Source organism: Pinus tabuliformis, chromosome 7, assembly GCF_031772625.1.
Source record: "Pinus tabuliformis cultivar Carrire ecotype Pingquan chromosome 7, CPIR1, whole genome shotgun sequence".
Classification (NCBI taxonomy): domain Eukaryota; kingdom Viridiplantae; phylum Streptophyta; class Pinopsida; order Pinales; family Pinaceae; genus Pinus; species Pinus tabuliformis.
The window spans coordinates 1,832,672,888-1,832,695,727 of record NC_142293.1 but is presented as its reverse complement, the minus strand read 5'-3'; the positions used below and the strand labels follow the sequence as shown (position 1 = coordinate 1,832,695,727).

Sequence of the window (22,840 nt, the reverse complement as noted above, 5' to 3'; positions counted from 1 at the left end):
CCTCCATTGCTGCACCGGTTTTCCCACATTGGGTTTTTCCAGGGATTGTTGTCCAAAATATCTATGTCAATGTATTGATTCTTGTACATGTGTTTGTTTTTGTATTACGATGTGATATCTGCAGCAAAATTTATTTTAATGTTTATCGAAGGAATTTCATAAATAACTTATTGAAGAATACGTAGGAAAAGTAATTCAGATGTTGCAGTGATAGAATTTTCACAAAGATTTATTAAGAGAGAGCCCTTTCTAACGCCGGAAGGGATAAATTCTAGTCTTAAAGTGGTTTTTGGTTACCTTTGGGTTCCTCTCCTTAGCTTGGAGGAATTACGAAGTGCTAACACAAGGCTCAGGCAATATAAAAACCTTTATGCCAATATACAGGCCGACTTTATTGATGATGAGATGAAAGGGTACTATGATAGGCTTCGGACCTACCAATTATATCTTCTCTACTTTCTTTCCAATTTGTATCCCTAAGATCTTGTTGAAGAATGTAACTAGTGTTGGTCGTCATAATCTTATTTGAGTCATAATAAAATGCATTTATCAAAAAACAGAAAAAGAAATTTTATTATTAAATAAATTAACTTATTAAAGCATGGGTTTCATGCTTGGGTCAATTGTTTATAGGCCAAAGCCTCCATTGCAGCCTTCTAGGGTTTATGTCAAGTGTCCTTGTCCATGTCATAAAGTAAAAGACCCTTCTTGGGCTTTATTTGTCAAGAAAGAAATTTATTTTATTGTAAAATAGGTCAATTAGATCTCCTCCACCAAGTCGGACTCAAGAAAGGACAAATCGGCCTCAACAAGGGAATTCGACCTCACAAACTCACTACATATTGGAGCAACTCGACTCATTTGGAAAAACATCTCACACAAGTTTGAATTGCAGTCGTTGGGAGCAGAAAAAGTGCGGAGTTCTAGAAGGAAGCTAGAATCGAAGTTTATGGGTCTCTCTCTCTCTCATGTGCAACGAAATTCTAAAGCTGCCTCGAAGCTGGGAAACTGCATCGAAGCTGTGATGTTGCATCAAGGTCAAAGTTGTGAAGCTGCATCAAGGTCAAAGTTGTGAAGCTGCATCAAGGTCGAATCTGTGAAGCTGCTAGGCTGGAGCTACCGAAGTTGCTAGAGCAAAACTACAGTCCTAAAGCTGGGTCGAAGTTTTGAAGTTGGGGGTCGAAATTCTGGGTTGAAGCTACATTTGAGAAGCTAGCACTTGGCAACATTGGAAGATATCATCTATCCAAAGGAAGAGCTGACTTGATGGAGGAATAAGGTCTTGTGGTCTAGGGTCTTGGTCTATCTTAATTTGAATCTACTGAAGGAAGAGTTTTGACAAGAATTTCCCCTATATAGGGGTTTTAGAGCTGGCTGAGTGCCTACATCTTGTGTCCATGATCTTCACATTTTTGCTTTAATGATTGCTTGATGAGAAAAAGATAAAGGAAGAACATAAAGAAGCTAATAAGGACATAATAATATAACAATTAATTATCAACATAAGAAAATCTTTCTGCCTTTCCGATTTTCTAACATGGTATCGAAGCTAAGCTGAAGAAGGAAGAAAAGGGTAGGTTGAAGATCTATTGAAGAAAAGGAGAGCAAGGAAAGGTCATTAAAGAAGATCATATAGAGGGATAAGCCTACCATCTACAAGAACTATGTCAAGCTCAATGAAGGCAGAAAACAAACTAGAAGGAGCCTCCAACTACAAGGGTTGGAAAAAAAGGATAGATCTTATTCTCAAAAAGAACAAAGTTTTGAATATTGTTCAAGGAAAAATCAAGAAACCTATAGATGAATCAAGTGAAGCAGAGGAAGCAAAGTTTAGAGAAACAAAAATATTGGCTATGAACCTAATAGTGGATGGAGTTAAGGACAACCTAATTCCATACATATCCAACATTAATTCCGCTTAAGAAATGGATGAGGCTCTCTCCAAGTTATTCACAATCAAGAACATTGGTCAAATAGCAAGCCTCAAGAATGAACTAGGAACTATTAAGATGACAAATGATGATATCATTTCATCATATTTTATAAGGATACCAAGAATCAAAGATGAACTCCAAGCAATAGATGAAGTTGTCCCAAAAAAAGAGCTCGTAATTATTGTCCTTCTAGGACTACCAAAATCTTGGAGTGCCTTTGCATCAAGACATAACAATTGGAAGGATACTCCAACATTTCAACAAATGTGGAATGCATGTAGTCAAGAAGAAGCCAGAATATCGTTAGTAAACAACAAGGAGGAAGAAGAAAACACCTCGAATGCCTATTTTGCTCATCACAAGAACGGAACCTTCAAGAAGTTCAAAGTACCAAAGAAGAAAGTGGACCTATCCTAGATTCAATGTTACAACTGTCACAAGATGGGTCACTACAAAAGCCATTGTCCAAAGAATCCAAGATATAAGAAGATAGAGAGGAAACATACGAATGTTGTTGATGAGATCCACCTAAGAAGAACAAGACCGAAGAATCAGAAGTCAAGGACTTATACTACTAAGTCCTCTCTCTCTCACATAGCCCTCTTAGTCTTTTATTTTTTGTTTCGAATTGTTTTGATTTCTAGAGTTTATAGGTCTAACATGTCTTGTAGAACATTTTCCATTTTCATAAAGTTGTAGGTATCTTTCAAGATTTGATTAAGAGGGACCCCTCACCATTTTACCAAAGATAAGTATCTTACTCCTTGCCTTATATTTTATGTTTGGCTTCCCTTTCATATCAATATCTATTTGTATTATATGTTAATAACATTTTCTTTTTATTTTCCTTGGTAGGAAAAGATTGTGGAATACACAATGGTTATGGAGAAGACTTCAAAGGACAAACTTGAATCATGGAAGAAGTTTTGTTGCAAAGGAAGCCCCTCAAGAATTGATGTCCTACAAGGTTTGTTAAGGAACAACTTAAGGTATGTCTTAGACTATAAGTTTTGTTATAAAGTTCTCTTCATGTAAAAGGTATGTTCATTCTCTTTCAAAATTTTGTTGTACATTACTAACATCGTTATGTCTAGGGCTTTGAATCACAAAGATTCTTGTTAGGGTGACTAATCATTAAATTGAATATACCCTCATTATATTATCATTCTTGTGGAACCCAAAAAAGTTTCACTGTAAAACCCTAACCTAAGGGTGTGTCAATATTGATTATGAAACCCTAGTCTATTTAGGGTTGTTGATGAAATCTAGAAAACCTATTCATTTTATGTTTAGGGTTTTGGTGTTGTTATAATAGAAACCCTAGTCCTTTAAGGTTTGTTGTTAATTAGAACCCTAGATCTTTAGGGTTTGATGAATTAGGGTTTATAAGCAAAACCCTTGTAATAACTATAGTAAGGTCCTAAGATCGAAACCTTAGGTGTATATTCGTTTGTATGACTGAAACCCTAGTCTGACTGAAATTGTTGTATATTTAACTTTGATGTATTGATGTTTGTATCCTAGATTTACCTAGTACGTATGAATATGAAATGCTAATGCAAGAATTGTTAATGCTCACGTTTTAGTTTTGTGAAATCTAGGGTTTGTAACAAAACTCTAGTAAAGATTAATATTCTAGGGCATGATGATATTGTTCTCGATTATTGATATGATTAAGCTTTAGGGTTTGCAACAAACCCTAGTAGTGTCTGACATGTAAATACTGAAAATTGTTGAAAACTTAGATGTATAGTAGGTTTGTTATTTGATTGAATTGTTGATATCTAAGGCATTGTGTCTCGAAGATGGAGTCAAAGGGTTTGTAACAAAACCCTAGCAAGAGGTTGAAGTCTAGTATGTATCTCTTGTTGATTTTGAACCTAACATGGTTTAGGCATTTGATGTCTAAAGTATTTGATTGTTTTGATGCTTCCATTATATTGACATAATTTTGATATAGTTAATTTTTTTGTATATGTATTTTGGTTGTCCTTGCTATTCAAGTTTTTGCAGGTACATAATCTTCAAGATAATGAAGATTTCTGACTGAGCATGATGAAGAAAGCTATAAGGATGATGATGATCAAGATGACCTTGATACCGTAAGAAGAAATGGAGACATGAAAGACTCTCCAATGTTATAGAAAAAAGGAAGTAGTTGATCTCCCCAGTTGAGAGGGAGGGCATATTATGATGGTCATGATGATACCTTGAAGAAGAAAGCAGAGAATAAAGTGCTAAAACGTATTGAGGATGTCTTGATGCTACTGAAGAAATGAAAGAAGAAAAGCTTCCGCCTAGTTGCATATGAACAACTTGATATAAGTGGAATCAGCAAGATTAAGGACCTCAAAGGTTTGTGTTTACTTGTATATGTATATTTGATCATTCATTGTTGATTGAGGTTTGTGATTGTAGTGATAAATCTCTCCATAAGAAGGATGAACATTCTGGAAGCATGCTTGGACAAATGGATATATCTCGTTTATTAGGGAGAGATGAAGCATCTAATGGCAGATGCTTGGGAGGACATCTAGCTGGCCTGTATGTTGATGTCTAGATCCCGAAAAGGGAGGGTGGTGTCGGTCTTAGAGCTCTGACCTTGGATGCGCACCTAGATCCCTAGGTTGATGCTTAGTTAGTAAGCCTAATGGTACGTAGAATGGCTAGAAGCTTTAGTCCATCTTAGTCCCAGCCAAATAGATTACCCTGGTCAAGAATCTAGTCCACAACATTGAGTGTGCTAAAACTCTTCGTAGTTCATTTTGGATATCTTCCATGTACCCTTATAGATATAGGTAATTATGAAGACCTCCCTAGTTAAGAGGGAGTGTTGAAGAATGCAACTAGTGCCGGTCTTCATAATTGTATTGGAGTCATAACAAAGTGTATTTTTCAAAAAAAGAAAAAGAAATTTTATTATTAAATAAATTGACTTATTAAAGCATGGGTTTGATGCTTGGGTCAATTGTTTATAGGTCAAAGACTCCATTGCAGGCTTCTAGGATTTATGTCAAGTGTCCTTGTCCATGTCTTAATATAAAAGAACCTGGGTTTTATTTGTCAAGAAAGAAATTTATTTTATTGTAAAATACATCAATTAGGCCTTGTCCAATAAGTCAATCTCAAGAAAGGGCAAGTCGGCCTCAACAAGGGAATTCGACCTCACAAACTCACTATATATTGGAGCAACTCGACTCATTTGGAAACACATCTCACACAAGTTTGAATTGCAGTAGTTGGGAGAAGAAAAAGTGTGAAGTTCTAGAAGGAAGTTGGAATCAAAGTTTTGGGTCTCTCTCTCTCTCATGTGCAATGAAATTCTGAAGCTGCAGCGAAGCTGGGAAACTGCATCGAAGTTGTGAAGTTGCAGCGAAGCTGGGAAACTACATCGAAGTTGTGAAGCTGCTAGGTTGGGGCTACCGAAGTTGCTAGATCAAAACTATAGTCCTCAAGCTGGGTCGAAGTTCTGAAGCTGGGGATCGAAATTCTAGGTTGAAGTTGCATTTGAGAAGCTAGCACTTGCCAACTTTGGAAGAGATCATCTATCAGAAATAAGAGCTAACTCGGAAAAGGAGGAAGGTCTTTTGGTCTAGGGTCTTTGTCTATCTCAATTGGAAACTACTAAAGGAAGAGTTTTGACTAGGTTTTCCCTTATAAAGGGGTTTTAGCCCTGGTTGAGTGCCTACATTTGGTGTCTATGATCTTCACGTTTTTGCTTTGATGATTGCTTGATGAGAAAAAGATAAAGGAAGAACATAAAGAAGCTAATTAGAACATAATAATATCACAAGCAATTATCAACATAAGAAAATATTTTTTCCTTTCCGATTTCATATATTTCATATTTTCTTTTGATTACGAAGTATCATACATATGGCAAGGACCCCATTCAATATATTCCTTATAATTCTGGTGAGTTAGGAATTGACTTCGATAAATAATTTATTAACCTAAACTTGGGCATTTTCCAATATTAGCTAGTACGTATACTAGTGCAATACATGTGGTTCATGCTTATGTAGCTATCATATGGATTCCCGTATGCATGCTAATATTCTCATTCTATTTGTAATTGTAGGCAGGTCATTACAGGTTGACCTAGTTGAAAGCAGTTACAAGAGTGGTTTGCAATTGGAGGATAGTGTTACTTCCTCTATGGCATTAGCATGAATAAACAACAACTTTGTTTCACAACAAAAAACTCATTCAAACAGCGTCTTACTAAGATTAGTATTCTTCCTTACATCTTTCTCCAGCAGTTAGGGTGAACTGACTTTTAGGGTGTGAGCTTCCATAATAGAGAGGATTTGATGAGGTTAGAAGGTATTCTTTTCGAAGCAGATTGTAGCAATAGAAGATCCTTCATTCTTCCACCTTCCATACATTCAAACCAATGTTGCATTAACCATTATCAGAATAATATCGGCGTGAGGAAAAAATAGTAATTATCGAGAAATAATCAGAAATAATCCGGAAAAAATTGTTTGGTACAAAAATATTCATTTTTTTTCAATTTTTTTAATATATAAACCATCTACAACATAAAATAAATACATTGACACATAAATATGATAAATGAATTAATATATAAGATGTTTAATATCATTTCTAGTGCTAAAATCACACATAACATTGAATCATGAACTGAATAGTAAGTCCTAACTCCTGAGTCCCAACTCAGCCTCAAAATATCAACAAAAAATATAATAATGTATCTCATCATGTCATAATGTCATATACAATAAAATGAAGAAAATAACTAAAGTCTAATCCAATTGATTTCCTCTGCCCCTCTTGTGAGAAAATGCCACAGCTTTCCCTTTCCCTCTAGATGTAGATGCTGGTGCTGGTGGAGTTGACAGTGGGGTCTGTTGTGCTCTAGACGCTGAAGAACTAGAAGTAGGAGCTATAAGAGGTAGACCACGTCCTCTACTGGTGGCAGGGGTAGCCCGGGCAGGTGGTGTCACCTGGAAACATTACAATCTCCCAATCCTGAAATCCTGAAAAACTGATAACTCTGCTGGATTTTGAATGAAATATAAAATTCTACTTTCTCCATATGAAATCTAATGAGGCCAGAACCACTCTCAAACATCCTAAGTCATTTCATGGTAATGTTAAAAATTTAAGTAAAAAGATGAAAATGAAGATCAAGGAGAATGTCACTTTTACTTTAAGAATTTAACATTACCATGAATAGCATATCAATACTAGGGCCTAGACTTGATCATTAAGCTGCCCCACTCAAAAATTATTTGTTTCTTTAAAAAAAAATTGTATTTCGAACATTTAGCATCCCTTATAAAACCGCGTTGCCCCAACCCTCAGCGATAAATTGGGAAAAAATAACGATTTTTTCAAAAAGATCGCGTATAAAATAAAAGGCAAGTATTACTCGTGATAATATCGGCTTCGGGAAAAATCGTGATAAAGCGATAATATCGCGAAATTATCGCAATTTTAACAACATTGATTCAAACCTCTACCACCAATGCATGAAAGGACACCTATGGCATCCTGTCACTGATTCACTCAATCTCTTCAGGTAACATTTGATTTGGCTCAATTATGCTTTGTCTTTAGCTCCTGGAATCTATTGGTTGTTGTCTGTTTAATAGTATTGCAGTGTTGTGGCTAGTTCAAGTGCACTTACTATATCTTCACCTGTGGCACACATTCACCTCATCTAGTTCAGTTTAACTCATTGTCATAACTATCCTAATGATCTGATATCAACCACTCCCAATTTCATTTAAAGTTTATCCTTGCTCTTGACTATTTACTAACAGTTCAAGAGTGAGTCTTTTGTGTGCTAATGGTCTTGGATTCTTTACAGATTTAATGGTTTGATGACAGTGCACATCCCCTAGGGAAAAGCACTGGTCCAAAGAAAGAGGAATCCCAGTGTGACTAGGGTTGGTTTGCCTACAATTAGGTGAATCTGCCTGTGAAAATTTGCGTGATAACAGGGTGCTAATTAGTGAGAGAAATATGAATAGTAGTAACCCTTGGTTGCTAAAATTTGTGATAGAATAAAAGGTGAAGCTTGTGCTCTGTAATAACCTAAGGGACAATACATGTATAGAAAAGTATATTGAATTCTTCAACAAAAGCTACAAACCATAGGTCCAATTTGCCACTAAAAACTTTTAAATTGCAGGCACTTTCCCTGAGAGTTGATTGTAATGACAATCATTTGTTTCAATTTCTAATTCATTAATCAGTAAGCATCCCTTCTTATCACAACAGAATCAATAGTAGAATGATTTCTGTTACAATATCTATAAGCACAATCAACAACTTACCTTCAGTTTATATTTATGCATTGGGAGAAAATAACAAATATAAACGAGTAACCAGTCTTTCCTCAAGCATGACGCATCTTGGACTCAGATTTTACACATTCAACTTTATTTGAAACATTCATTCCATCATACTAGTAAATCCAAGTTTAGGTTTTTTTCCCTTTTACTTCCTTGGCACACTCTGATAATATATTTAGCCGAGTTATGGTCTTAGCAATGTAAGCGAGGGCCTAATTTTAGATTCTGGCATCACTAAAGGAGCATATAAGTCTCAAATATTATCCAACAATGTTTAGCTTTAATACTGTGGACAAGTTAAGTAAACAAACAACTTAAGGGAAAATAGCATATATGCAGATAATATTTGAGATAAGGCTAATTACTTACCCTCTGCAACAAACTGTCATGTTTTCATTCAATGAGTAGTTGAAATGAATTCATTGTAATCTAGATACATCCAGAAATAACCAAGTGTCATTTCACTTTGTTCGCCAAACTTTATATAGCGTTTGTAAAGTTGCTTCAGGTTCTGCTCAAAAGAGTCCTTCACTTCAAGCACCTGGAATGTAAACAATTAGATGTCAAATCTGCAAACAAAAATGTAGGTGAGGAATACCAAAAACTTGTACACAATAAGCATATATCAATAGAAACGTTTATTATTTCTTCTTTCCAGTTTCTGAAGTTTTAAGTCTGTCGTGTAGCACTAACTTTTGACATGTAAAAATATAACAATGAAAACAGCACACAATGAACTACAGACATTTATTTAGGAAATAATTAAGCAATGATACTGTAAAGATACTGTCTTGTGTTTCCAGTATCTATTAACTTAAGCTATTCTTATACCATCAAAATGTGAATTTTCTATAATAGAAACTGATCTTCTAATCTGATAATTACTTTCCAGTGATTGTTCGATCAAGTTAACTTATGTCACATGTATCATTAAGCAATTATACATAGAAAATCTCAACAATAATACAATGAGAATAATGGGATCATAAATAGACAGCCAAGCAACAAAGAGAAAACAAATTTAAGCTGGGAAAACCCAACCTTGGGAATAACCCAGCAAAATTTTCTTGTCAGGAGAAATTGTTCTTCAGCGATAATTACAATTCAGAATTATTCTAGGAATCTGTGCCAAAATTCAGGTCAAAGATACCAGCCAAAACCCGGTCAACATATCAGCTTGTCAATGGTGATCAAACCCTTCAAAATAATCACTTCTGGTCAACTTTTGGTCTAGTCAACAGTCTCCTGTGGTCAACTTTGGGTCTGTGCTTGACACATGTGGTCAACTCCTACCTGGGGTTGACTTCCTGTGGTCAAACCCACAGTCAAAACTCAGTCAAACAGTCCTCTCTGTAGTCAAACTGTCCTCTCTGTGGTCAAACATGGCCTCTTTTCTTGGTCAAATTCAGCCTGTAACTTTGGTCAAAGTCAGCCAGAAACACGGTCAAATGAAGCAAACCAGACTTTTTCACATGAGCAGATCAACTGGGGTCAAATGGCAGCTTCGAACTTCATATTTCCTCCTTTCCTCGCACGTGTGGATCAAAACAGAAGAGATTGATGTGATATCCGAATTGGTCAAAATGGAGGAGGTCAACTTGTATTTATACTAGGCACATGGGGTCACACTATAAGATACAACCCTAGGAATATCTCAAAATTCCCAGTAAAATTTTTGAGTTTGTTTGGGTTTGTCACAGGTATTTCGCCAAACAGTTATGTCATCTTCCTGTAGCTTGCATCACAAAGATAATAAATGTCTTGTATCCTTTCTTCACATACAAAGATGGATATAACTTTAATTTTGGTGCTAAAACTTCAAAGAACTCGGATTGCCTTTGAGGATTCGGAGAGATTATCCCTTGTCAGCATAGATAAAATTTACAGAATGACTACCCCAAAAAACATGCATGGAAATGGTCCTTCCTTTAATGATGACCTCGGATATATGCTTCAGATTTCCACTAATGCCATGAGAAAGTAGTGAAGTACTTACTTGTCAAACAGAAGTTGTTGTAAGAGATTTGAGTGTTGATGAGTGAGAAGTGTTAGAAACTCAGAAAGGCAACAAGATTCTCTTATATTAATAATTACTTGTGATATTCTTGTATTCTTATTAACTTTTCTTTATGTTCTTCCTTTATCTTCTTTTCATCGATCAATCATCAAATCAAAACATCAAGATCAATGACACCAGATATAGGCACTCAACAAGGGCTAAAACCCCTCTATAGGGGAAAACCCAGTCAAACTCTTCCACTAGTAAATCAGATTGAGATAGACCAAGACCTTAAAGCTGACGAAAAGACCTTCCCCACTCGACCAAGTCAGCCCTCAAACTGTCCTTTCAAACTCCAAAGATCAACTGCAACAATACTGCATCAAAGACATAATTTCGGCCCTACTGCTTCATAATTTCAGCCCAACTTCAGGTTTGCAATTTCGGCCCTCCCACCAACCCAAAAACTTCGCACGTGTGGTAGTAGAGATGAAAAATTTGACTTCTTTTGCTTGACAAAGACTTCCTTCTCCTTTGCTAGGTTTTCCTCCTCAGAGATTTCCCTCGTTTTTCTTCCTCTAGCTACTATTGAACTTGCTTAAGATGTGCTTCAAATGAGGTTGACTTGTTGCCTTTATATAGTACATTATAGCTTCCAATTAGGCCGACTTGTCCAGGTTGAGGCCGACTTGGTGGAGGAGGCCTAAAAGACCTAATTTACATCATAATAAATTTCTTCTTTGATAGATAAAGCCCAAGAAGGGTCTTTTACATAATGACAAGGACAAGAACTCTTGACACAAAACCTAGAAGCCTACAATGGAGGCTTTGACCTAAAACTCATTGACTTGAGCATGAAACCCGTGCATTATTGTCAATTTCTTTTACAATAAAATTTCATTTTTCTTTCTTTTCATAAATACATTACATTACGACTCAAATACAATTATGAAGACCGACACTAGTTACATTCTTCAACACTCTCTCTTAACAAGGGAGGTATTCATAATTACATATATATAGAGGTACATGGAAGATCTCAAAATGATATGCTCTATGAAGTGTCATAGCAAACGCAAAGTTATAAATTAGATACCTAACCAGGGAGTCTAATCAGGTGGGACTAAGGTGTACTCAAGCTTAAGCCACTCTAGGTACCATCAGGATTTTAAGCTCTAACACCAACCCAGGGATCTAGGTGCATACCCAAGGTTGGAGCTCCAAGACCAATGCCACCCTCCCTCCTTTGTGATCTAGACATCAACACAGAGCCTAACCAGATGTCCTCCCAAGCATCTTGTCGCCCCAAGATGCTTTAGCTCTCGTAATTAACTAATCAGATATCTCTACCAATCCAAGCATGCTTCAAACATTCAATTTTTTTACAGAGAGATCCTGCACAACCACAACCCCAATTAGTCATAAACCTCTAGATATATATACAAGTAAACACAAACCTTTGGGGTCCTTAATCATTCTAATGCTACTTATATCATCATCAAGTTATCCAAATACAACTTGTCGGAGGCCTTCTTCTTCCACTTCTTCAATAGACCAAATACAACCTCAAGTCTTTGTTTGCAAATTTATCTATAGTACTTACATTCATTCTTTGGTTTCATTCTTTCTTAAAGGTATTCATTATAGCTATCACAATATGCCGTCCCTCTTAACTGGGAGATATACCCTTTCTTTTATCCAAGCTCCCTCTCAACTCAACAACTTCCTTCTTTTATAACATTATTGAGACTTCAATCTTACAAGGCTTTATTTTCTTTTTCATGTCATCAAGGTCATCTTGATCATCATCATTCTTATAACTTCCTTCATCATGCTCATCATTATTATTTTTAATTATGATCATCTTCAACATCTTGAAGATTATATACCTACAAAACTTTAATAGCAAGCACAACCAAATACAAATATACATAAGCATGACGTCAACTATATCAAAATAATGCCATTACAATAGAACCATCAAAACATTCAAGCTTTAGACATCAAATACCTAAACCTAGTTAGGTTCATAATCAACAACAGTTACATCTTTTTATATTCTAGACTTCAACAACTTGCTAGGGTTTTGTCACAAACCCTAGACTCCATCTTTGAGACATAAAGCCTTAGATATCAACAACTCAATCAAGATATCAATCCAATCATATACATCTAAGGTTTCAGCAATATACTTTTAGAATTACATGTCAAACACTACTAGGGTTTGTTGCAAACCATAGATTTTATCAATAAAACCAAATTATGTATATCAACAATCAAATTAGCATACCATCATTTCATATCTAGGGTTTCATTGTTATTTCCTTCTTTCTACAAATTTGTTGTAAACCCTAGATGCAAACATCAAACTCCAAAATTAGATAACAATTTTGATCGAGCTAGGGTTTCGATCATACAGAAGAATATACAACTAGGGTTTTTGTTATGAATAAAATAATACAAATAATGTAAAACAATAATAATAATAAATAATCATTAATTAATTAGTAACTAGTTAAATGAAAAGGTATGTCCCTAAAGCTAAGTTGCAAGAAACGTTGCACAGGGGTCCATTTCTAGCCGGAAAAGAGGAAACTAAATCGTACGGCTTGGAAACTCGTTTCCGGCCGCACTGACCTGTTTCTCGTTGAGGAAACACGGCCAGTATGACCGGAAACGAGTTTATAGGCCATACAGCAGAATCTCCAGTTGTAACTTGACTTTTTCTTTTATTTTTTTTTATTTCTTCACTTCTAAATTTTTATTGGGGAACTAAAGTATCTTTTGCATGCTTCTAGATGCCTCTCTCAAGTTATAAAAAAGACTCTTGCCTCATTCTCTCATCACACAATTGAGCAAGTCGTTTCTCTTGGCGACTAACGATTTTAGCAAAGGAGAAGCGAGGAAGAGAGCAGTGGTTTCAACTAGGGCGTTTTCAATAGTGAGCAAAGGAGATTTCAACAACAAGAGAAAGAAATTTCAGCAACATATTTGTAGTGCAAAGTTTTCGGCTACAGAATTCTTCGCTTTTGGCTCAGCTACAACCATATTTCTCGTATTTTCTAGCATTTTGGGGTAGCTTCAGCTACAACAAATTAATTTGGGTAAGAACCATTCATTTTCTTAGTTTTTTCCTACTATTTCTTAAATTTTTCGAGGGTTTATGCTACCAAAAATATGAAAAACGTTTTTTCTTTACATATTTGTTTTTTTATTTTTTTGCAGCAATGGCTTCCAACCAAGGTGTCTCTGCAATTTTAAGCCCTAGGGCCAACCCAAGGGCTAAATATTATCCTCTTTGGAGGCATGTTCAGAAGCTTCAAAAATGTGGAGGTGGTGGCTCATGGGAATAGTGATGTAATCTTTGCAATAATTCACACAAAGGCTCCTACCCAAGAGTGAAGGCACGTCTTTTGCATGGAGGAGGACAGGGGATTGTAAGTTGCACAAAAAAAACAGACCCATTGGCAAGGAGGGCATATCAAAGAGAGAAAGATGAGGCAGATGGAATTAAGAGAAGGCATGATGAGCTTAGTCAAACTACTCCTCAAGCTCCATCTAACATTGAGCCAAGGATTGTAGTTGAAGCAAGAAAGAGGAGAGCTAGTGCCACTCAACAACATGAACAACCAGCACCCAAAAATACCAGAGGGGCATCCCCTTCAGTTCAGAATTGCTAAAATGGTGAATGTGCAAGCGAGAGAAGAAACTGATTCCAAAGTGGCTAGGTGCATTTATGCATGTGGTATCCCATTCAATGTTGTTCGCTCTCCTTACTAGCAAGATATGATAAGGCCAATTAAAAAAGCTCCTCAAGGGTACAAGGGGCCCAACTATGAGAAAGTCAGAACTCAGCTTCTCAAAAATGAGAAGGAGCTTGTGGATGATATTTTATCACCAATTTGTTCTTGCTGGAGTAGCTCTGGGGTTACCATAGTCTAAGATGGATGGACATATACAAGGTGCAGATCATTGATAAATATCATTACCACTTCCCCCAAAGGGGCAATGTTTCTCAAGTTGGAAGACTGCACAGGAAAGGTAAAAGATGCACAGTTCATTGCTGATGTTATTATAAAAGCTATTGAACAAATAAGGCCTAACAAGGTGGTGCAAGTTATCACGGATAATGCACCAGTTTGCAAAGCTGCAGGTTTAATTATTGAGGGGAGGTATGACCACATCTTTTGGACACCACGCATTATCCATAATTTCAATTTGATCTTAGAGGAGATCGACAACACAGTTCCATGCATAAATGAAATCACAGGGGAAGCAAGGGAGATTTTTAAATTCATCACCAACCACCACCAATCTCAGGCAAATATTTCGAGAGTACTCCAAATTGGAGTTGTTAAAAGTTGTTGAGACAAGATATGCCTCAAACTTCCTGATGTTGCACCACCTTGTTGAAGTTAAGCATGCATTAGTTTCTATGGTGGTGAGTCAACTTTGGATTGAGTGGAGACAAGCAAATTCAAAGCAGGGATATATGGTGCGTATAATATGCCTTGATGAGGATTGGTGGAGCAAGATAGATTTCTTGCTAAAGTTCACAACCCTTGCATTTGAGCTTCTTTGGAATGCTGACACTGACCAACCTTTCTTAGGAGAGGTATACTATGGCATGGATTCCATGGTTGATAAAACTATGGAAATCATTTTGCAAGAGTCTCCACAACTTTTGTTTGTTGATGATCATTTTGCTAATTTAGTCAAGAAAATCATTATTGATAGGTGGAACAATTTCAACACTCCCTTGCACACTTTAGCACATGCCTTGAACCCCAAATTTTATGATGAGGAGCTTATTGCTCAAAGCAATGGGAAAAGCAAGGCACCCCATAAGGATAGACAAGTGGCTAATGGGGTGAAAAAATCCCTTATGAGAATATTTCCATCTCATCTACACAAGGAGGTAAAGGAAGAATTCGCCAGTTTTGCTGTAGGATTAGATGATTATGCATGATATATCAGCTTTGGAGGAGAGAAGCACCATGAATCCAGTTAGGTGGTGGATTTTTCATGGACAAAATGATGTACATTTGCAAAACCTTTCCATTCGTATTCTTTCACAAGTGGCAAGCTCTTCATCAGCAAAAAGGACTAGATACGACATAGAGACTACAACGAGATTGTCATTGTATCTTGTATCCCTTGTATGGGAGCCCTAAATTGTTGAATTACTCAGTTGGTTTAATATAACGAAGATTGTGTTGTTGTACATATTTGTACAATATTTTGTAAGAAGTTGTTTATAATTGTGCATATGTAATTTACTGCTTTATATTGTAGGAATTTACAGGGTAAGTTCCTCAAACAGAACACCAAAAGGACACCGCTCACAACCAGATCGCAGATCAATACACCAGTATTTTGACGTGGTTAAAACCCTCAAAGAGGGAAACAGTCCACGGCCTGAGCCAACGCGGCCACTTCAGGCAATTTATTAATAAAAGAATGAAAATTTACATATGTTTCTCTCATGCACGGATTACCCTACAAATGACCCTCCATGCGCTTTAAATAGAATTCATGGACCAATCGGGTGTCAAGCCACGGATCAAGTGTCGGTAATACCGAGGAGAGAATGAACCGTCGGATCACTACATATCGTGACCGTCGGATTGTAAGTTACAAAATGTACAACGGTAAAGAAACACACTTTACCTAACTCTATACCTAACTCTACACTAGACCAAGTTGTACTTAACTATTTCCTATGTGTCGGAATATCCTAACATCCCCCCTTAAGAACAACTTGGGATAGGATTGAAGGATTTACAAATATGACACAATAGGAGAAGGAAGGAGGCACTAGAGCCTATCCCCCCTTAGTGACAACTTCCTGAACTCCAACCAGAAATCGAAGTTTAGTGAACTTCGCCTCTGTGAGAGCCTTTGTAAAGATGTCTGCCACTTGATCATCTGTTGAACAATATTGCACTTCAAGAACATGGTCATGAATGAGCTTTCTGATGAAGTGCATGTGCAGTTCAATGTGTTTGCTGCGCTGATGTTGGACTGGATCTTTGCATAGCTGAATGGCACTTTGATTATCACACCAAAGTGTAGTCGGATGCTGCTGCTGAAAGCCAAACTCTGACAGGATCTGACGAAGCCACAAGGCTTCCTTACTAGCTTCTACGGCACCACGATACTCTGCTTCTGCTGATGAAAGAGAAATGGCAGCTTGTTTCTTACAAGCCCATGTAATAGGTCCTGAACCAAGAGTGAACACATAACCGGCAGTAGACTTCCGATCATCAGGGTCACCAGCCCAATCGGAATCAGTGAAACCAACCAATAGAGGAGCTGCTTCGGCACTGTAATGAATCCCAAACTGAACTGTACCTCGAACATAACGAAGTATTCTTTTAGCTGCTTTCCAATGACTTTCACGGGGGTTTTGCATGAACCGAGCAACAAGGCCAACAGCAAAGGAAAGGTCAGGACGAGTATGGGTTAGATACAAAAGTTTTCCTACAAGTTGACGGTATAAGGTAGCATCAACTTCAGGAGAATTACAAGTGACTGAAAGTTTGACTCCAGACTGAAAGGGAGAAGGGGCTGGCTTACAGTCTTCCATGTGAAAATGACGTAGAATATCACAAGCATACTGGGACTGGGAAAGGGAAATACCCTCCTTGGATTGCAAGACTTGAAGACCGAGAAAATAGTGTAAGTGTCCTAAGTCTGTCATTTCAAATTTCCTTTTAAGGCTAGACTTCACATGGTTTATAAGGTTGGGATCACTACCAGTAAGGATAAGATCATCAACATAAAGAACAAGGATGATAAGAGAGTTGCCCACTTTCTTGGTGTAGACAGTATTGTCAGAATGACACCTAGAAAAGCCAGATTCTAAAAGAAAGCTATCCATTTTGGCATACCAAGCCCGAGGAGCTTGCTTGAGACCATAAAGGGATTTCTTAAGTCGACATACAAGGCTGGAGTCTGTTTGTATGAAGCCAATGGGTTGTTCCATATAAATTTCTTCATGCAAGTCTCCATGCAAGAAGGCAGATTTAACATCCATCTGATGGACTTCCCATTTGAAAGAGGCAGCAAGGGAAAGAACAAGGCGGATAGAGTTCATTTTGGCAACAGGGGAGAAGGTTTCAGTGTAGTCAATGCCTTCAACCTATGAAAAACCCTTAGCAACAAGACGAGCTTTATGTTTATCAACTTTCCCATCTGGTCCATACTTGGTTCTGTAAACCCATTTGCATCTAACAAGTTTTCGTCCCTTTGGTAGAGGAACAAGATCCCATGTATCATTTGCCAACAATGAATGATATTCTTCATTCATAGCTGCTTCCCAATCTGGATGGCCTGAAGCTTCTGCAAAGGTGTCAGGATCATAATTTACTGGAGCTTGAGCCAGTAAAGAAGAGGCTCTCTCGAACTGAGAACGTGTGCGTCGCTGATCTGTAGGATCACCGGCAAGATCACCTGCTGCATCTCGAGTAGCACGAACCCATTTTGGAAGCTCAGGAGCTGAAGGAGGATACTGAGATGGTGGGGGAGGATTGTCATCCTCACTTTCATCATCTGAAGAAGAAATGTTTTCAAAGGTAGAAGAGATAGGGAGAGGTGGCACATCCGCCGGACTAGGCTCACAGGCCGATATATTTTCATCAAATTTTACATCTCTTCTAATGATAACATTTTTGGACTTAAATGGAATAAGTCTATAGCCTTTGACATCTTCAGAATATCCAACAAAAGTACATTTTTCACTCTTAGGTTCTAAAGCTTTATGCTTTTCATCTGGAATATGGGCCCACGCTTCACTTCCAAAAACACGAAAGTGACTTACATCTGGTTTGATTGAGCTCCATGCTTCTTCTGGAGTGATATTCTTTAAAGCCTTAGTAGGAGTGCAATTTATTATGTAATTTGCACAGTTGATTGCTTCTACCCAAAAACTAAGACCAAGTCCTTTAGATTGTAGCATATAATTAGCCATTTCCTTTAAGGTGCGATTCTTCCTTTCAGCTACACCATTTTGTTGTGGAGTATATGGAACAGTATGTTGCATTTGAATTCCATTCTCAGTGCAATAGTTGATGAATGTGTTTTTAACATATTCTCCGCCATTATCAGATCTTAACTTAAGAATTTGATGTCCAGATTGTTTTTCAACAAAGGCCTTGAAGGCCAAAAAAGTGTTAAATACTTCACTCTTGAGTTTTAAGAAGTATACCCAAGTGCGTCTGGAGAAATCATCAATGAAAGTTAAGAAATACTTGCAGCCAGAGAATGACACAACTGGAAGTGGACCACATAAATCACTATGCACAAGCTGTAAAGGGGCTGAGGCGTGCCAAGAGGCACGTTTTTCAAAACTGTCCCGATGATGTTTTCCGAGTACACATCCGGAACAAACACCATCTCTGCAAGATACCATAGGAAGACCTGTCACCATATTTTCTTTACATAGATGCTGAAGGGAGCGATAGTTTAAGTGACCAAATCGCTCATGCCAAAGTTTGCTCACTTCATCGTTATGAGCAACAAATACTGAGGGAAGATTTGATGACCCAAAGTTGTGAAACTTATACAACCTTGTAGAATCATCAGCAATGCCAGTAGCCAAAATCTGTTTAGGATCTCTTAAGTCCTTGATTACAACATCATGAGGTGAAAATTCAACAATTTTAGCTTCACCTGAATGAGTTATCTGATATACAGATAGAAGGTTGCAGGATAAGGTTGGAACACATAATACATCATTAAACTGACCATTGTCTAGATGAACAGTTCCAGTCCCTACAACATTAAGAGATCTATCATCACCAACATATATATTTTTGGTGTTACAATCATTTAAAGAAGAAAACATGGCTTTGTTTTTGGCCATGTGATAAGAAGCTCCAGAATCAATGAGCCACTCATGAGAATGAGAAGAAGAAGATACATTTAATGCATAGCCAGACCGAGATGCTTGACAACCACATGCAGAAAGTACCATTCCTGAAGATGAAGTTGAAGTTGAAGATTGCCCCAAATGGATGTTATGCTTCTTCATTGCTGCTTCCAAGGCTTCCATCTTCTTAAAGCATTTTGATTCTAAGTGGCCATCTCGATTACAAAAATTGCAATGTCTATCAGTCTTCTCTCCTTTGTTTTTATTTGTCTTATCATTTTGTTGAAATAATTTTTCATTTTGGGGCTGAAATTGCTTAGGACCCTTGTTTGGTTTAGGACCATTCTTTTTAGGATATGACTTCTTAGGATTCTTTGAATTTGGTTGCTGTTGGGCGGCTAACGCTTTCTTGGAAGAGTTTCCAAGATTAAGAAGACCAAGGTGTAAGAGTTTTTCTTGTTCTCTTATTAAAGAATCACAAAAAGAGTCAAAGGAAGGGGACTTGTAGTCTGTTCCTTAAGAAATGAAGGCTTCTCTTGTAGAATGGAAGGTGGAAACAAACACAGAGTAGGCTGGTCCCAACTTTGTAAGAATGGAATAGATAAGGTTGCTATCTTCTTTCTTAACTTTAACACCTTCCAAAAGATATCTAAGGTTCTTGAACTTGGACAAGAAATCTTCAATGCAAGAAAAATTATTAGGGTCCAATGTAAGCAACTCATTTTCAAGTTGATGGGCTCTAATTTCATTTTTAATCCCAAAAACTTTATTGATTTGTTTCATTGCTTCATCAGGAGTATCAATTTCTGCAATATGGAATCTAAGATCTGGAGAAATAGACATCCCTATCAATCCACGTGCTTGATCTTGCCTATTTTCCCATTTAGTAGCCTTATCTTCATCCTTCGGTTTCTTTTCTTGGCCTGAGGCTATTCTGTAGAGACCTTTACTTCTAAGTAAATCCTCAATGTAAGCCAACCATTGGAAGTAGTTGGTGCTGTCAAGGGTAACTTGGTATTGACTTTCCATTTCAATGGAAACTGAAGCTAAAGATGCTGAAAATAAGTGTTCCAATGGATAGATCTCGAAAAATTAGGCTGGTTTAAAAAAAACAGCTCTGAAAACGACTTCCGGATGAAGAAGTTATGGCTTTTTGAAAAAAAGTTGTTGAAGTTGCCGACGAAGTGCGGAATGTGCGGAAATGAAAAAGTCCGCCCCCACAAAATGGAGACTTGAACCCAAGACCTCTACTCTCTTAAAATAGCTTTGAACCAATTGATCTATACAAAAAATTTGAGAGAGAGAGGGGGGGGGGGTGCTTTGGGTTGCGTGCTTGCTTTGAGAAAGCTCTTTTTCCCTACAAAACAAAAAACACAAAACCCAACACGGACATGCAAAGAAAACGAACCTTATGGCTCGAAGTTAGCTTTAGCCAAAAAACTAAATATTTTCAAAAATGAACCTTGCGGCTCAAAGTTAGCTTTGGCCGGAAACTAAATATTTTCCTCAATGTTTCTGATTTTCCGAGATCACCCTAAGGCGCAGGGAAAAGAGCATACGCATGAGAAAAATCCTTCCTTTCTGTTTCTTATTTGCCCAGATCGCACAGAGTCGCAGGGCAAAGAGCATATGCAGAAATGAAAGGTATAGATCCGGTAATAAAAAGGCTAAATAAATCGAAACCGAAATAAACAGAGAGAAAATAACAGTAAACTGCAAATAAGCACTGTATACCTCCAGATCTTAAAAATGACGCAGCTAGGGCTACCGGAAACCTTTTCGCGTGAAACGAAAGGGGTTCCTCACTGGAACAGATGCTCCCAACACAACAGAGCAGTCCTCTCGGCCCGAAAGCAGTCAGAAACAGCAGATCTAGGAAACGGCAGTCGGATGCAGTTCTACCGGCTTCAGATTTGGATCACCAACGGACGCGGCCCTCAAATAGCTCTGATACCATGTAGGAATTTACAGGGTAAGTTCCTCAGACAGAACACCAAAAGGACACCGCTCACAACCAAATCGCAGATCAATACACCAGTATTTTGACGTGGTTAAAACCCTCAAAGAGGGAAACAGTCCACGGCCTGAGCCAACGCGGCCACTTCAGGCAATTTATTAATAAAAAAATGAAAATTTACATATGTTTCTCTCATGCACGGATTACCCTACAAATGACCCTCCATGCGCTTTAAATAGAATTCATGGACCAATCGGGTGTCAAGCCACGGATCAACTGACGGTAATACCGAGAGAGAATGAACCGTCGGATCACTACATATCGTGACCGTCGGATTGTAAGTTACAAAATGTACAACGGTAAAGAAACACACTTTACCTAACTCTATACCTAACTCTACACTAGACCAAGTTGTACTTAACTATTTCCTATGTGTCGGAATATCCTAACATATATTGTTCCGTTGTGCAAAGTAGTTCTGTTGAGATTCTTGGTTTGGTAGCATCAGAGATTCTAAGATTCTATCCTAGACCCAAGATTGTGGAAATTCAACACCACGGCCAGTTGGGAGCACTACAAGTCATTTTCTTGGAGATTAAGGGACCACCTCCTTCATCACTATTTTTGGAAGCCCTTCCATCCATCTTGGCACATGTTGGACTTCACTAGGCCTTCAAGCGACCCTCCTATCTATTGTATTATCATTTTGGCCCTCCTGAGAGGCTTATTTTTCATGTTATGGAGCTATTTGGTGGGTTTGTCATCAATTATGGTGTTATTTTCCACACTAGAGACACTTTTAGGGGTTTGTTGGGCTAATTAGACCCATTGAACTATTAGAGGCTCATATAAATACAAGGGAGGCCTCCTTTGTAACTCATCATCTCTTGGATTTGGATCATTGTTTCTTCTAGAATTTCACTATAGCTATTGAAGGACGAATTGGAGATTCAATAATGCATTTTGATGTTTAGGTTCATGTTATTCTATTTTGGAGCTTCTCTCTTGCAAATGTGATAGATGGATATACTTATTTTACCATGTAAGTTTCTCTTTTATGCCAAATTTTTATTATATGTTTAATGTATGGAATACTGCATCATGACATTGCTTGTGCTCTAAATTATGCGAAAATCTTGAAACACTTTGGTAGTCTTGATCTATTGCATCCATTATTCATTGGGCAAAAAAAAGCAAATGTTCCTAGGGGTTGTCTTTGAAAACCTAACCTAAACCGCAATTATTTAACAAGTGGAAGATGTTACAGGCAACATACCTCATAGATCAGAATGGACCAATTGAAGAATATCGATAGTTTGACTTTCACTTGAGGGGAATTGTCCCCTTGTATGTTTTCCAACTGCAAATCCCTAACAAACTCTTTCATGATCTATGTTGAATTCGAGCATACTTGTGACCATCTTCCTTACATCAGGTAAGGCTTTATAATGAAGGTGAGCAAATGTTCAGTGCCATAATTCAAATTGAAGAGATGTATCGCAAGTCATTACTCCCAAAGGACTTCCTCCAACTTGATAGAGACCTTCAACTCTAAATCCAAGAGTAAATGCATCTTTCGAGTTCCTTTGCCAAACACTAACCTTCCCATCAACGAATGTCACCTTGAAACCTTTATCTTTCATCGCAGATATAGAGACTAAGTTCTTTTTCAGATCAGGTACATATAACACTTCTTGTAAATGAAGGATTTGACCTTGATTTAAGTGAAGAGCAACAATCCCAATTCCTTTC

The 22,840-nt window shown here is 37.4% G+C and overlaps 1 protein-coding gene across 3 annotated transcripts in view; it reads right to left on the bottom strand.

Moving 5' to 3' along the window:
• The window catches only part of LOC149255748 (Spc97 / Spc98 family of spindle pole body (SBP) component), a 334,350-nt gene that overhangs the window by 26,950 nt on the left and 284,560 nt on the right, over window positions 1-22,840 (bottom strand). For 2 of the 3 annotated variants that reach the window (XM_089460560.1, XM_089460558.1), the window contains exon 14: window positions 8,630-8,801. In XM_089460560.1, coding sequence (XP_089316686.1) covers window positions 8,658-8,801 — 144 coding nt within the window. In that variant the 3' untranslated portion in view covers window positions 8,630-8,657. Of the gene's footprint in view, window positions 1-6,181; window positions 6,312-8,629; window positions 8,802-22,840 lie in introns of all 3 variants that reach the window. The other variant, XM_089460559.1, reaches the window with a different exon arrangement.